We start from the raw sequence: 14210 nt of genomic DNA on the forward strand, positions 1-14210 counted from the left end.
TGAACAGGATAGGTATATAACTATACAATTGATGCGAGCGCGAAGCGCGAGCGGAATTAAAAATGAGATTTCAGACCTAAAAACAGGACATCTTAAGCACTTTTCTAATCATGAACAGGATAGATATATAACTATACAATTGATGCGAGCGCAAAGCGCGAGCGGAAACAAAATTGAGATATCAGACCCCAAAAACGAGACATTCTAAGCACTTTTCTAATAATGAAGAGGATAGATATATAGCTATACAATTGATGCGAGCGCAAAGCGCGAGTGGAAATAAAAATGAGATTTCAGACCTAAAAACGGGACATCTTAAGCACTTTTCCAAGAATGAACAGGATAGGTATATAACTATACAATTGATGCGAGCGCGAAGCGCGAGCGGAATTAAAAATGAGATTTCAGACCTAAAAACAGGACATCTTAAGCACTTTTCTAATCATGAACAGGATAGGTATATAACTATACAATTGATGCGAGCGGAAACAAAATTGAGATTTCAGACCTATAATTAGGACATTCTATTCATGTTTTGTAAATGAAGAAAATGATGGGTAATCGGATATATTCTTACATTAATAATGTGAGCGCGAAGCGCGGGCAGAAAATTTTTGATATTCTGATCTAAAACTCCACACTGAATTTAATATGGTATGAACAGATAAAGAAAGAAAAATCAGACGAACATAAGAATAAAGATTTGATCAAAATCCGACAAGGAATATCAAAGTTATTGCATTTTAAAGATTAGCATTATTCCGGTGTTTTAAGCATGTCTTCATTAATATTCAATGAGCAAACTGATGTCATATCCCCACTTGTTATTTTGTATTTTATTATATAAAATTATGTTTATTTAATATTTTCCCTTCAAGAACCAAAAAAAGTTAAATTGACAACTGATTTAGTCCATTAGATATTCTTCGCTGCAACTTATTTCATTATAAGGGAGACATATCATTTACACTGGTATGAAAAAATGAAACAATTTTGATTCCATGTAATAACACAGGAAACAGGATAGTGGGGATGTGACATTTCAACCCACATGGGCAGAAATCCCAGAGGAGACAGGGGGACGTGTCCCCTATACCAAAAATAGTAGGGGGACACAATATCAAATGTCCCCCCTACTATTTTTGGTCTTTCATGGATAAAAATACATCACTTCACAATCGAAATAATACCTTTTGGACTAAATGACCTTACATTTTGGGTGAAACACTTTTTTTCTTCTTTTTTTTGCTTGTCAAATTTTCCTGGCCCTGGTCCCCCTACCTTTGGGGACAGATTTCCGCACATGTCAATCCACCTATTAAATATTCATGACGACATGCATATCACCATTTTCATAAAATATTGCTAAACTTTAGAATTAAATAACTTAACTATTTGTTATCAGATTTTCATAAAATTGTATTTGATATAAATATCTTTAGCCCGGAGTAGCCCCAAAACAAGCTGCGTATCTGAATAAACATGCGTGCGCGTGTTTAGAGTTAGACTTAGTATCTGGGCATTGTAAATATTTTTTTTAATTATAAAAATCAATAATGAGAGCACGAAGCGCGAACAGAAAATATTTGATATTCCGATCTCAAAAAAGGTGAATTTAAACACTATTTTAAGTACTGTGTCAGAAAATTTTGAAGTGGGGGGGGGGGGAGTTCTACAAAACGTCGTTCATTTTCATTACATTTCTGTCATTTATCAACTTACCTCTCGATTTCCAGGAGGTGCTGCCTATGGAAAATAACACATGCAGCACGCCCAATTTTTTTGGGGTGCTTCACCCCCAGCACCCCAGCCTCCCAGGGCCATGGGGCAGGGCGAAAAAGACTGTGAAATTTGATTTCTATTGTCTGACTTGTAATTGTTTATTTAAAAAAAAAGGCGGTCGGGCGCGCGCACACTTGATTCGAGATAATATATAACCTGGAAGTTTCAAGTCCAACCACGCCCATGTCCCTCCCTGCTATCGAGTAGTATGTAAACTATGGTTATCACCACGTATCGCGCGCAACCACGTCTGTATCGGATCGGAGTGCCGGAGCTTGATTGAGTCGCGTTATACGAATATGTGAAAGACTATGTAAATGATTTGCGATTGTCGGATGTGATAATTATGTCCATTATAACATATATAAAAAAAATACAAAGGGAACCTGATTTCGTGGGGGTGCTGCCTATGGAAAATAATACATGCAGCACCCCCAGGAAAATTTCTGGGGGTGCTTCAGCACCCCCAGCACCCCCGCTTCCCAGGTCCCTGATGGTGCAATAATATTTCATTTAACTTGAGGTTTAAACAGGTAAATTCTTAGAGAAAGAAAATCTCACGAATCACGAGATTTTGCAAGGAGGAGGATTCAGCCACGAGATGATTTGGATGAATCTGGCCTTTTTGCTCATTAACATAGGGACCTGCGGTCTGACTGAGGGGGCCGGAGGCGGAGCTCCCTGGCCTGGGTTAGGCAGACATTACAGACTCTGTATTTTGGTTGTTCCGCTGAACTGCGTTAGCTCCACTCACCAATACATAGACTGAAGAGTTGTTGGCCCATACGTACAGTAAAGAGAACGTATTTAGCAGTAACGTTAGATCTAACATTCGGCAAAAACCTGATTTTCGGATCGTTTTTTTGTACATAAAATGTCACATTATGATATAAAAAAGAAATTACATCCAAATTTACGAAAAAATATATAAAATTCAGAAATATCGTACCTAAGACATAGTTACCGCTAATTCCTTTCAAATGATGATCAAAACATAGATCTAGTCATCTTAGATCCTTTCGTTGGTCAACGTAAGTTGCCATCTTGGATGACGTCATCATCCTTACAAGTTAAAGACGTATTTACCAGTCGCTGTATATATCGCGATTTGTGCCGCTGCTTTGCGCTTGTAGATGTGCGTGCGTTCGGAACTTTTTGCTCGCATTGATTGGCCAGGATATCGAAAATTCTAATCGGAAAGCATTGATAAATGCACAACTCGTTGAACGTAGAGGGCAGCAACACACGACTGCCATTATTTCCTCTCCGGCAGAAAAATTAAAAAAATAAGGAATAAATCATCGGTAGCGTATATTTTAGATATTTTCTTGGAATATGTATAGTATCAAAAGAAAGATTAGAATCTAACGAAAATAGTGGGCCTTCGTTCAAGATAATATAATGTCATTTAGAATTTAAAAAAAAATCTAGACAAAACCCGGTCGCCTGAATTGGTGGATGTGATTACACATGCAGGCTCGCACTAACATACTACTGTCGATGAATGGGGATGATAGTAAAATGTCAGAAATTGTTAAATAAATCCCCAGAAACGACGGTTATTCCTGTCAAGGCAGACATATACTCTCCAACATTCAAACAGTGTCAAAGTTAAGACAAGTCAAGTTTTTGTGAATTGTGCGTGTGGACTAGTGTGAACTGTGTCACTGCTGTGCATGGCCGATGGGGGGGGGGGGGGGGTGATGGATTGATGTGATACCTAACTTTGTTATTACTATAGACATACATGTAATGCGAACAGGTAAAAAAAAAAACGCTGGAAAATTGTCAGACTTCTGGCAGGTGCAGGTGTTGCGTCAACGTTGCTAGCTCGCCCTTCACCTGTTTATTTTTATCCTGTTTGAACACGTATTCACTAAAGTGATTCATGGTTAGATCTTTTCTTTCCCTTGCTCGATTCCGCTCGAGTCTGGAGTCACGGTAGGATCATCAAAAAAAAAAAACTTGCCTTGCCCTTGGGGCGTGGCATTCGATCTAACATTGGTGACTTGGAATTATTTGGTAGTAGCTGCTGAAATCATCAGGGGGGCGGCAGGGACTTTAGTGTTGATCACGGGCGGGGGGATATATCCCCCTATATTTTTTTTGGGGGGGATGGCCTGTGCTACATGTACCCCAAATAATTTAAAGTCGAACATCATAATATTTATGATGAATCATACGACCGTTATGATGGTGATGATAAGGAGACTACTTCATGTATGATGAGCATGATGGTAATATTGATTATTATCATATACAGTACTGTACTCATGACCATCGGTTTTTTTCTTGCAATTTTCCTGTCTCTTGTTATTGAATGAAATTATTCCTTTCAGAATTTGTTAGAAACAGAATGAGGAAAGAAAAGAATCCATGATGAAATAGAATATGCGGTTGACAATGACATCTTTTTAAAAATTTACCCCTCTCTGCAACCAAGTGCCCTGTTTATCTTACCTCCCTTTTGAATGTCCCTTCATTTTTTTTTTAGTATTCTTCATCCAGGTTAAGGATATGAAATAGTTGAGAACATACAAAAGAAATGAGAATTAAAATTTAAGAGTGTATATTAAAAGAAATAACCATGAAAAAATTTAAAATGGCTTATTTTCAGGTCTATTATTATTGGCAAGTCCAAGATATCGTGCACATGATTTCATGGACACTTTTAGAACATTGGTCGAAATTGAAAATCCATAAAAAGGGTAAGGGTGGAGGATGAAGTAGTATCTCTTTCATAAATAACAATTTCAGAACAAAGGGCTACATTTAAATGCCTATAAAATAGTTTGCATGGGGGGGGGGTCCTTTGTCTCCTTGAGAGACATACTGTACTTTATGTTTACTTCATATACTGTATAAGAGCATGGAGCTATAGCTCCGTGGTAAGAGATTTTACATGTACATACCATTGTTCAATACTGCCTCATCCGAAGATGACCAGATTATCTGAATTTTTTAGTTTTTGTCAGGATCTAACTTTGCAATCACAGTCTATCTATGCTGGCCAACACATTATAGGAAGAGCCTTTTAAATATTGACATATCTTTTGATATAATTTACAGTGTATGTACCAAAATGTACCAAATATACAATCCTAACAAAGTTCACAGAGTTGGTCTATAATTTGATTATTGCAGAACTGATACCTTTAATCCCAATTTCCAATGAATGTAAGGGAAGTGGAATGTTTATAATTGTGAGGCATCTTATTCTAACACTTTGTAATTCATAATGCATACAGTACATGAATTACAATTCTCTCCTTTCTGTAACAGCTCCATGGAAATGCTCTGTGGATATTTTCCCCTGTCAATCACATGATCATTTCTGTTTTTTTTTTTATTTGCTGGTATCATGTTATTGGTATGATCCTTATTTATGGTTAGCACTGTTTATATTGACGGTAATCATACATTCACACTCCTGTATGTCACTTTAATTTAGATGCAAATTATCTGAAACATCCTATTGTACGGGTACCACAAGTGAGGGATTGCAAGCAAGTATTTTCTAACGCGGGGTTAGGCAGAAAATTTGGCCTGTGTGAAAAGGGGGAAAAATAGTATGGGGTTTACAGGGATAGTACGGTGTTAAAAATATCCAGTGTAAAAAGCATAATACGCACGTACATGTCCTTAATCAGTGGTGCCATGCACGAAATGGGAGCCGCTAGCTTTCACCTCGGTTTATTTTATCTTGCATGATACAATCAACTGTACTACCTGGTATTCATTTATCAAATTTGTATTTCAGTTTCTGTTCTTTTTTTTCTGTTTACATTTTTGTACATGTATGTCATTCAGACTTTATAAAGTCTTCTGTTTTCAATCATCATGTTTTTGTAACTTCAATGCGGATCAGTCTGAATAGCCTCCCATCACCATCAACTTCTCTTCAAAATGCAATTCTGATAAGGGCCTAATTTGTGGGAGTAAAAGTGTATATGGAAATTCTCTTTTAATATTCATTAAATTACATTTCATTTTCGTGAAGTGCACTGATTGTGACCAAAATATTTATTTGGTGATTTTGCTGACAATAAGGTGTGTAGTCTGTGTGTACTTAATACTGTATAATACTTTAGGAGTACGTCGTCCTTTTTTTAATGCACATTTATTTTACCTTCATATAACATGGCTGTCTCACTTGTCTTTTATGTACATGTAAATGAAATACAGGTAATGTTAAAATATGAACAAGTCTTGTGATCCAAGTACAGTACATGTAGCTGGATATTGGTTATTAATATTGCCATTCAACCTGCTGTCAACCAGACAACACACACCCCATAATTGTGACAGTAGAAGCGGACATAGAAAGTAATATGGTGTACAGTCATACTGTAATGCACAATGTACCCATCACACATAATATACAGAACTCTCTCTCTCTCTCTAGCTGTCACACACCCACACACACACACACACACATGCCGTACATGTAGGCTCAAGAGATGGATGCTACAGTACCAGCAGGCATCTAATTACATGTTATGAGATGCGCATTCACTATCGTCTCATCTCTGAGGCTTACATGTATGTCTCTGAAATGAATCTCCCAATAACATTGATCTGTACCAGCAAGTGTTTGTTGCAAACATATCATCCCATATGGTGTGCAGGTATTAAAGCCAAATTGAGGTCATTTGACTGGCATTGCAATTTACATCAGTAAAGTATCCGTTCATACATTGTACATGTACAATGTACATTAATATACATGTATCGCATATTGCACAACACTTGGGCAGAAGTACAGTGTACAGTAATTTCTGAAGATGATTTTTTTATAAAATAAATGTATAAAGAGAAATCACTGCATTTTTATTTCCGAGGCTATTTTGTATATAAACAGAGACCTGTGTCCTGAAAAATCTGAAGTCCCTAATACTGCATGTATTTTTGATATGCCCTTCAGTTTGTAAAACCGGGATTGATCATAACTAACATGTAGTCAAAGAGGATATCATATTGGGAAGGAGAAAAATATAGATACATGTACATGTAGATAGATGTTAAAAGTTGTAAGTGCGTACGCATTGTACAAAATTGTATAAAGTTGTTAGCCTAATTATTCTTTTGTCTTGATTATTTCATTGTGCATTGTATCATTTTGTGAAATCCCTTGCAGCTTTAACAGGTTATTATTAGTCGAGGGTGATTAAAGGGACCTGGTATGCGTATTCATATTGATTCGAGGCCTTTATGGTATCATTCATCCATGAATAGATCGTAATGACCCCTGGTTCTGCATAATGAGAGGATTAACATATGGCATCATAATGTACACACTATAGTATGTACATCCTATACATACACATCTTTGAAATAAAGAAAAATCAACAGCATGTTGAAATTAACAACATAGAAATGAGGGGAAAAAGGAGGTCTAGGAATGCATTGTACTGGTATGATGAATTATGTATTGTTCAATTGAGATCTTGTGTGATCTACATGTACATATGCATACATATACAATGTAGACCTCTTCAGGGGGAAAAATACACAAGGGCTTGGGGTGATTTCGCCCATGAAATGCTTAAAAGCCATGGAAAATGAAAAGTGTCATGGAAAACATAAAGAGAGCCACTGAAATTCCCCATTTATTGCAATGTAAAAGCTTTATCCAATGTCGAAGAATTAGGAAATCAGTTATGAAAAGTAGCCCCCGAAATTAAGAAAAAAATTTGCCCAGTGCAATTGAAAAGTATTTTAAAACATGTCATAGCTTCCTTTTTTCCTAGTTTTGGTTACTAGTTTATAATGAATGAGTTTTAAATAATTGATTTTTAAAGATTATATCATTTATTGTTTAAACTTTGAAGTTTCAATTTCTTTACATGTATTTTCAAATGTTGCAGGACTAAGGACTCTAATGAATTAATTGGAATGTATCCTGCATATGAAGAGTTGGAAAATTGCTTTTGAAGTTTGGAATTTGAAGACACCGCATTTTAGACAGAGAACAGGACTTGACGGGCCAAGATGGGTTCCTTGTACCGCAGCGAGGAGATGTGCTTAGCCCAGCTGTTCTTGCAGTCTGAGGCGGCCTATGCATGTGTAGCAGAGCTTGGGGAACTAGGCCTGGTCCAATTTAGAGATGTAAGTATTTTGAGGTTTGTTATACATGTACATGTATGTATCATACTTCTTTATTGATTTTAGGATCTCATGACTTACAACTGATTATTAGTATTCTGCAATGCTCTCCATGAAAGTAATTAAAATAAGTTGACTTTGTCTCATTTGATTCATTCTTTTATAATATCATTTATCTATTTTGTCTTTTATTCAATTATACCAATAGCTGAATCCAGATGTAAATGCATTCCAACGCAAGTTTGTGAGTGAGGTGCGGCGATGTGATGAAATGGAGAGGAGACTTCGTAAGTATTGAATGCTCATTTCATTACTTTCCCTTTGGTATTTCAGTTACCACCAGAGTTTGTTTTATCATGCAAAATGTATGACTTATTGTACATGCTAGTAGTATTAGGAGACCACCTGTGGAAGACGAGAAAAACAAGGAAAGTATACCCAATAGGTGGTTTCAAACCGCCTCAATCATAAGAATCCCCGTTAAATTACGGAACTGTTTAGGCCAAAAAAATACCCATAAATTATTCCTGCATTCACACCGCCCCGAAACATACCTTTCGGGATAAGTTCCTTAAGTTACGAGCATGCGCAGTATGTTCTGATAAGCAAGCGATGCGCAAGATTCAAAATCACTAGCTCAGCAGCCAACTACACGCTGGGCTAAAAGTTCCGTAAATTGCTTTCACATTGCCAAAATACCTGCGACCTTGGAAAAATCCCAGCGAAAGTTCTTGTATTTTTGACAAGTACCTACTATTTAGTGGGTATTTTCTTTCGGGGAGATTACGCGTAATTTGCTTTCACATTGCCAATATAACCTGGTATTTTTTGATTGGGGTAAATTTCCCGATCAGAAAATACCTGGAACTGACGAACTTCGAGGCGGTCTGAAACCACCTAATGCTTACCATCAATTCTCATTCATTGTGATTTAAATACATCATGACCATAAGGTTTGAATTACAGTGATTGAGAATTGATGGATGTGTTATCAAGATGTTTTGATAAATACTGAGAGCTTCAATTTCCTGTTGTAATTTGTTATTTTTACAGATAAGATCACTTACTGTTTAGAGTGTACATGTATGTTTGCATTTTTTTAATATTACATCATTGTCAGAAATGAATATTATTTGAGGTGGTGATTAATATATACATGTAGTGTAAGGAGTTGCATAAAGTACATGTACATAATTTGGATATCGGGGGGGGGGGGGGGCTCTGCCACAAGAACTCGGCCACATTATTGTTTATTAGCAGAATGCTGACAGATTTTATAGTCACTGTCCATTTTGCTTAGCTGGCAATGCACCTGCATGTACATGTAAATGCATGGAGCAGAGTTTACCCATTTGGTTGAATTCTCCCGTATTTATCATAATTGAATTTTGATTTTACCTTAAAAGAAATCAAATCAAATTATATTCATATCACGTACAGTATTGTCTGCAGTATTTCATACTTGTTTTACATGTAGCCTATGTATGATATCTTGGAAAGTGATACCGTAATACAATGTCTTGCTATTGTTATACATACTAAAATGTAGGGTTGAATGACATAGGAAGTTCAGTACATCTCACAACAAATAGCATTTGTTTCCACAATACAGGAATCTATTATATACACATTTTCAACACTGTTTAATATACATTTACATGTACAGTGTATTTCTTTGGTTCTGGTTGTATTCCAAGAATGCACATTTTCAATGTATGACTTTAAACCAGGAACGGGATAGTTATTGAAATATACATGTAAACATTCATTTCAATGATTAAATTCAGGCTAAAGTCCAATGAAGCACAGCAAGGAATAACTATGGGATCAATAACAAGACAGTAAACTCATCATATACTGTACTCAAAATTATACACACCTTACAATCCTTGTCATTGCCAAGTTGACATCATAACTAATTTTGATTGTGATTTATTTGTAAAGTAAACATACCCCTGCACCCCTATATTGACTGTTTGTAATCTGCACAATGTAAATAAATAGATAAGACAAGCAACTATTCCATGTCCTCACAGACAAGTTTATTTGCTCTGTGCACACAGGGGCTCTTTCATTGTGCAAAATACAAAAGCATGAGACAGTTCCAAATTTATGAATACATACATGTAATTGAAATAAGATTATGCCATGAATACAGTCTTTCTTCAGTATTTGCACAAACAAATGTAAATTTTGTGTATATCTGTACTTAATCCCTTTGCTAGCTCTAACCATTCTTAAAAAAAAATCGATGTAAAATGTCCATGTTCAAATATGTTCAAATACATCATGAGGGCGGCCTCTATATAAACAACAACAACAAAATTATGGAAGCCTTTAGTAGCTACATGTAGATGGAGCTATTAATCTGGGGTAATATATAATGTGCCTTTGAATAGATGTCAAGTTTTGTGAAAATTTTGAAGGTGTGATATTGGTAAATGGGGGAGGGGGGGGGGGATGGCTTACCCCTAAACTTCATTTGTAATTATGACCTTTAGTCTTCAATTCAGGCACTAGCTGTTTCCAACGGGAGTGGTCTAGTGCACACAACTTCTTGCATTTCATGAAGCCACATCAAATTATACAAATTTGCTTTTAGCTATTTCAGATGTACATGTACTTGCACATACATGTACATGTACATACACATGTACATGCAGAGACCATGGGAAGTTTTAGAGTAATTATAATTCAGTATAGTTGTCCGGTATCAGTCGAAAATCAATGATTAATTACTTCATGAAACTGTTCCATGATGACCTGTAATGGATTGATATTAAGACCCGATATGGTGATCGTGAATTTTCTGTAATTGCTCCCACCCTCTGGAACCAACTCCCAACTCATATCCAAAATGCTCCCTCCGTGGAAATTTTCAAATCGTCACTTAAAACTCACCTTTTCTCATAACTTGTTTTCTTTTTTCTTTTTTAATGGATTGGCTGTATATTATTATAATCTGCCAACCTGTGTGCTTTTAAACACCAGTATAAAGCGCCCTACAAATGTTATTATTATTATTATTATATTAATAGGCTTCTTTGAGAAGGAAGTAACATCCAGTGGAATCTCCATACTGAATACTGGAGAGAACCCTAATGCCCCTGCACCTAGAGAGATGATTGACCTGGAGGTAAGACATTCCCTTTTTACATGTTTCTATCAGATTCAGATAGTACATGTATCTTTCACACAATCAGGTTGTTCTGTGATACAGTCATTTAATTTCTGAAGGTTTCCATGGCGAAGAAGAAGAATGTGGTGGTCTTATGGTATACATCAATGTATTCTTTCGTGGGCATACATGTATGTTTAATAGTCCTGAAAAAAAAAGCGTAGAGTTTGGGTACCAGGTGGTCCTTAAGGACCAACATACATGTATGCCCACGAAAAAATACATGGTGTATTGTGAAACCATTACACTCTGATACAATCATTCATTTTACAATGTACCTTATAATTCAAACTTACGAATTTGATTATCTTTAGATTTATGTAAAAAAAACAAAAAATGACCGTTTGAATGGCATCAATTGATTATTCTGTCTGTTCTATCTGTTTTCTCCTCTTTTAGGCTTGTTTTGAGAAATTGGAGAATGAACTGAAAGAAGTAAACACCAACCAGGAGGCCCTGATGAGAAATTTCTTGGAGCTGACTGAACTCAAGCACATCCTACAGAATACACAGACGTTCTTCCAAGAGGTCAGTTAACACAAACAGGAATGGGGTTGGGGCTGAAGACCTCAACATCCCCCCCCCCCCCGTCATTTCATGTTAATTTGTATTTTATTTTAATGTCTGGTGGGTGTTTCATAAAGCTGTTCGTAAGTTAAGAGCGACTTTAAGAACGACTGGTGATCCTTTCTTGTGGTAAATATGCACTGGTCATTCAATGTTCATTGGTGATAGCTTAGCGCGTAAGAAAGGTTCACCAGTCGTTCTTAAAGTCGCTCTTAACTTACGAACAGCTTTATGAAACATCCTCCAGGTTTCATAGGGTTTTCTTAATATCTACATGTAGCAAATTTTGACTTTTTAGATGTCAAAAGTTTCAAAACTGTGTTCAACAGTTATTTTCCATTGAGAAATTATTACTTTCAGCATTTAAGCATTATCAGTGGTATTCAACCATAATATCAAGAAGTTGATCTGGGCTTTAGAGGAATATGAGAGAGAAAGAGAGTTTTAAGGCAACATTCTCTTCAAAGATTAATCACATTTAGACAGCATTAAAATTACCTACTAATTAACAGATTTAATTACAATGCCTAGAATAAAAATATAAAGATTTTTTTTTTTTCAAGACTTCATTAATTCATTGTTATTACTATTATTTAAATTGGCACTGTGTGAATAAAAACCCAAAACATTTTCAAATGATATTTTGTTTTCTCTTACAGGGCAACAGGCCAGATGAAGCATTTGGATTTTCTGACATGCAGCTTGGGTGAGTTGTGATATGTTCCCATTTATAGATAAACCCTGTTGTAAACAGAACCATCATGGAATTATCACCATATTGAAAACGACAAGAAAAGATGGTTTAAAAGATGGTCTGTTGTGATACATGGATAATGGATGTATAAACACATTATTTATATGAACATACTATTACCTCTTAAAAACCCTCCAAAACTCTCAACTTGTTACCTTGTTACATTGCCTGTATGGTCTAATTTCAATTGTCTACAAGATACCATTTGGTGTCCCACTTTAAAAACATTTCATTCAGTTTCCCTTGGCAGTGATTGCAGTTTGTGTGAATCCCACTTTGTCTATTTGTATCAAATCAACTTGTAAAATATGCTAAATGGTCATTAGATCATGCAGGGGGACAGAGCAAATATTAGACAAAACAACAGTTTTATTCATCCCAAGTGAATATTAGAACAAATGATTATTAGACCAAAATAGCAATGAGACAAAATTGATAATCGAAAAGATTGGTTACTGTGAAATTTGATCACTTTGTTATTGGTATAATTCCATAAACTATAGGCCTAACTGTACAGTGCGTCCCAGAAAAAAACGAATCCGAGATTAAACAATGATTTATCATAACTTAATCACAAATACAATAGACAAATGACCTACCGTTGTAAAGCTTAGAATCTCCTCTTTCATCTGAAATTACTTAGATTATCCCCCATTCACGCATGAGTGAGCAAAAACAATTTGAAGAGGGGATACCAAAAAGTCATTTGGCGGGCTATATCTTTGTTGACGATCAGCCATGCATTAAGTCTTTTGTTAACCATGCGATAGCTTCTGTGGGAAACCGGTGAAAACACGTTTATTTAATGAAATTATGGAAATACAAGCATTTTTTCAAGGGAACATAACTTTTTTACTTCTTGACCATTTTTTGTGATTAAGGTATCAAATAAAAGAGCTGATATTGAAATTTTTAGGCATGTGATTTTCTTTTTGAAATTCAGATACCCCGCGCCGAATGAGTTTTTGGTATCCTTTCTTCAAATTGTTTTTGCTCACTCATGCGTGAATGGGGAATAATCTAAGTAATATCAGATGAAAGAGGAGATTCTAAGCTTTACATTGGTAGGTCATTTGTCTATTGTATTTGTGATTAAGTTGTGATAAATCATCGCTTAATCTCGGTTTCGTTTTTTCAGGGACGCACTGTATAGTCTCAAAGATAAGTTTTGACTGAATATTTTCATTGCTATAGGCAGCATGTCCAGGAAATACATACTGAATTAAAGGATCTTTGATTTAGTTTTGTAAATCTAACGAAAAATATTGAATCATAAACTTATTTGATCTGTGACCAATGTATTCAATCTGAATAGAAAAGTATGAAACAGAAAAGCATGTCAATGTACAGCTAATGCTAAACAAGTATATACCTTAATTGCTTCAGTAAACCTACATTGGATCTAAGATTATTGAATTGTTGATCTAAACAGATTTGTAACTGGTGTGATACGCCGGGAACGCATCCCTGCATTTGAGCAGATGCTGTGGCGAGTTTGTCGTGGCAATGTTTTCCTGCGTCAAGCGGAGATTGAGGAGCCCCTCAAGGACCCTAGCACGGTAAGATGATAAGGGCAGTATGTCATCAAAGTTGTCAGTACTAACATATAAACCTTTGGCATCATCTTAGAGTCTGAAGACATTGCTTTACATGCGTTGAAGATCTGCAGCTGGCGTATCTCTGACAACTCCGCTAACACATAAACCTATATCCTCTGGTGGAGGGCGCTGTGCGATTATGATGTCATATTGACAAGTTTCAGCCACATAATTTTTCTGAGCTCATTAAAACAGGAGCGAACTGACCAACTCTGCGTGTTGTTTC

General features: G+C 36.0%; 1 protein-coding gene across 1 annotated transcript in view; it reads left to right on the plus strand.

Annotated features, from left to right (window-relative positions):
- Positions 1–5750: 5750 nt before the first annotated feature.
- Positions 5751–14210, plus strand: part of LOC129277703 (V-type proton ATPase 116 kDa subunit a 1-like) — a 28891-nt gene continuing 20431 nt past the window's right edge. The window contains exons 1-6 of the mRNA XM_064110179.1: positions 5751–7890; positions 8096–8174; positions 10926–11023; positions 11465–11593; positions 12292–12338; positions 13819–13945. Coding sequence (XP_063966249.1) covers positions 7774–7890; positions 8096–8174; positions 10926–11023; positions 11465–11593; positions 12292–12338; positions 13819–13945 — 597 coding nt within the window. The 5' untranslated portion in view covers positions 5751–7773. The remainder of the gene's footprint in view (positions 7891–8095; positions 8175–10925; positions 11024–11464; positions 11594–12291; positions 12339–13818; positions 13946–14210) is intronic.

Source organism: Lytechinus pictus, chromosome 15 (assembly GCF_037042905.1).
Source record: "Lytechinus pictus isolate F3 Inbred chromosome 15, Lp3.0, whole genome shotgun sequence".
In the NCBI taxonomy this organism is placed as follows: domain Eukaryota; kingdom Metazoa; phylum Echinodermata; class Echinoidea; order Temnopleuroida; family Toxopneustidae; genus Lytechinus; species Lytechinus pictus.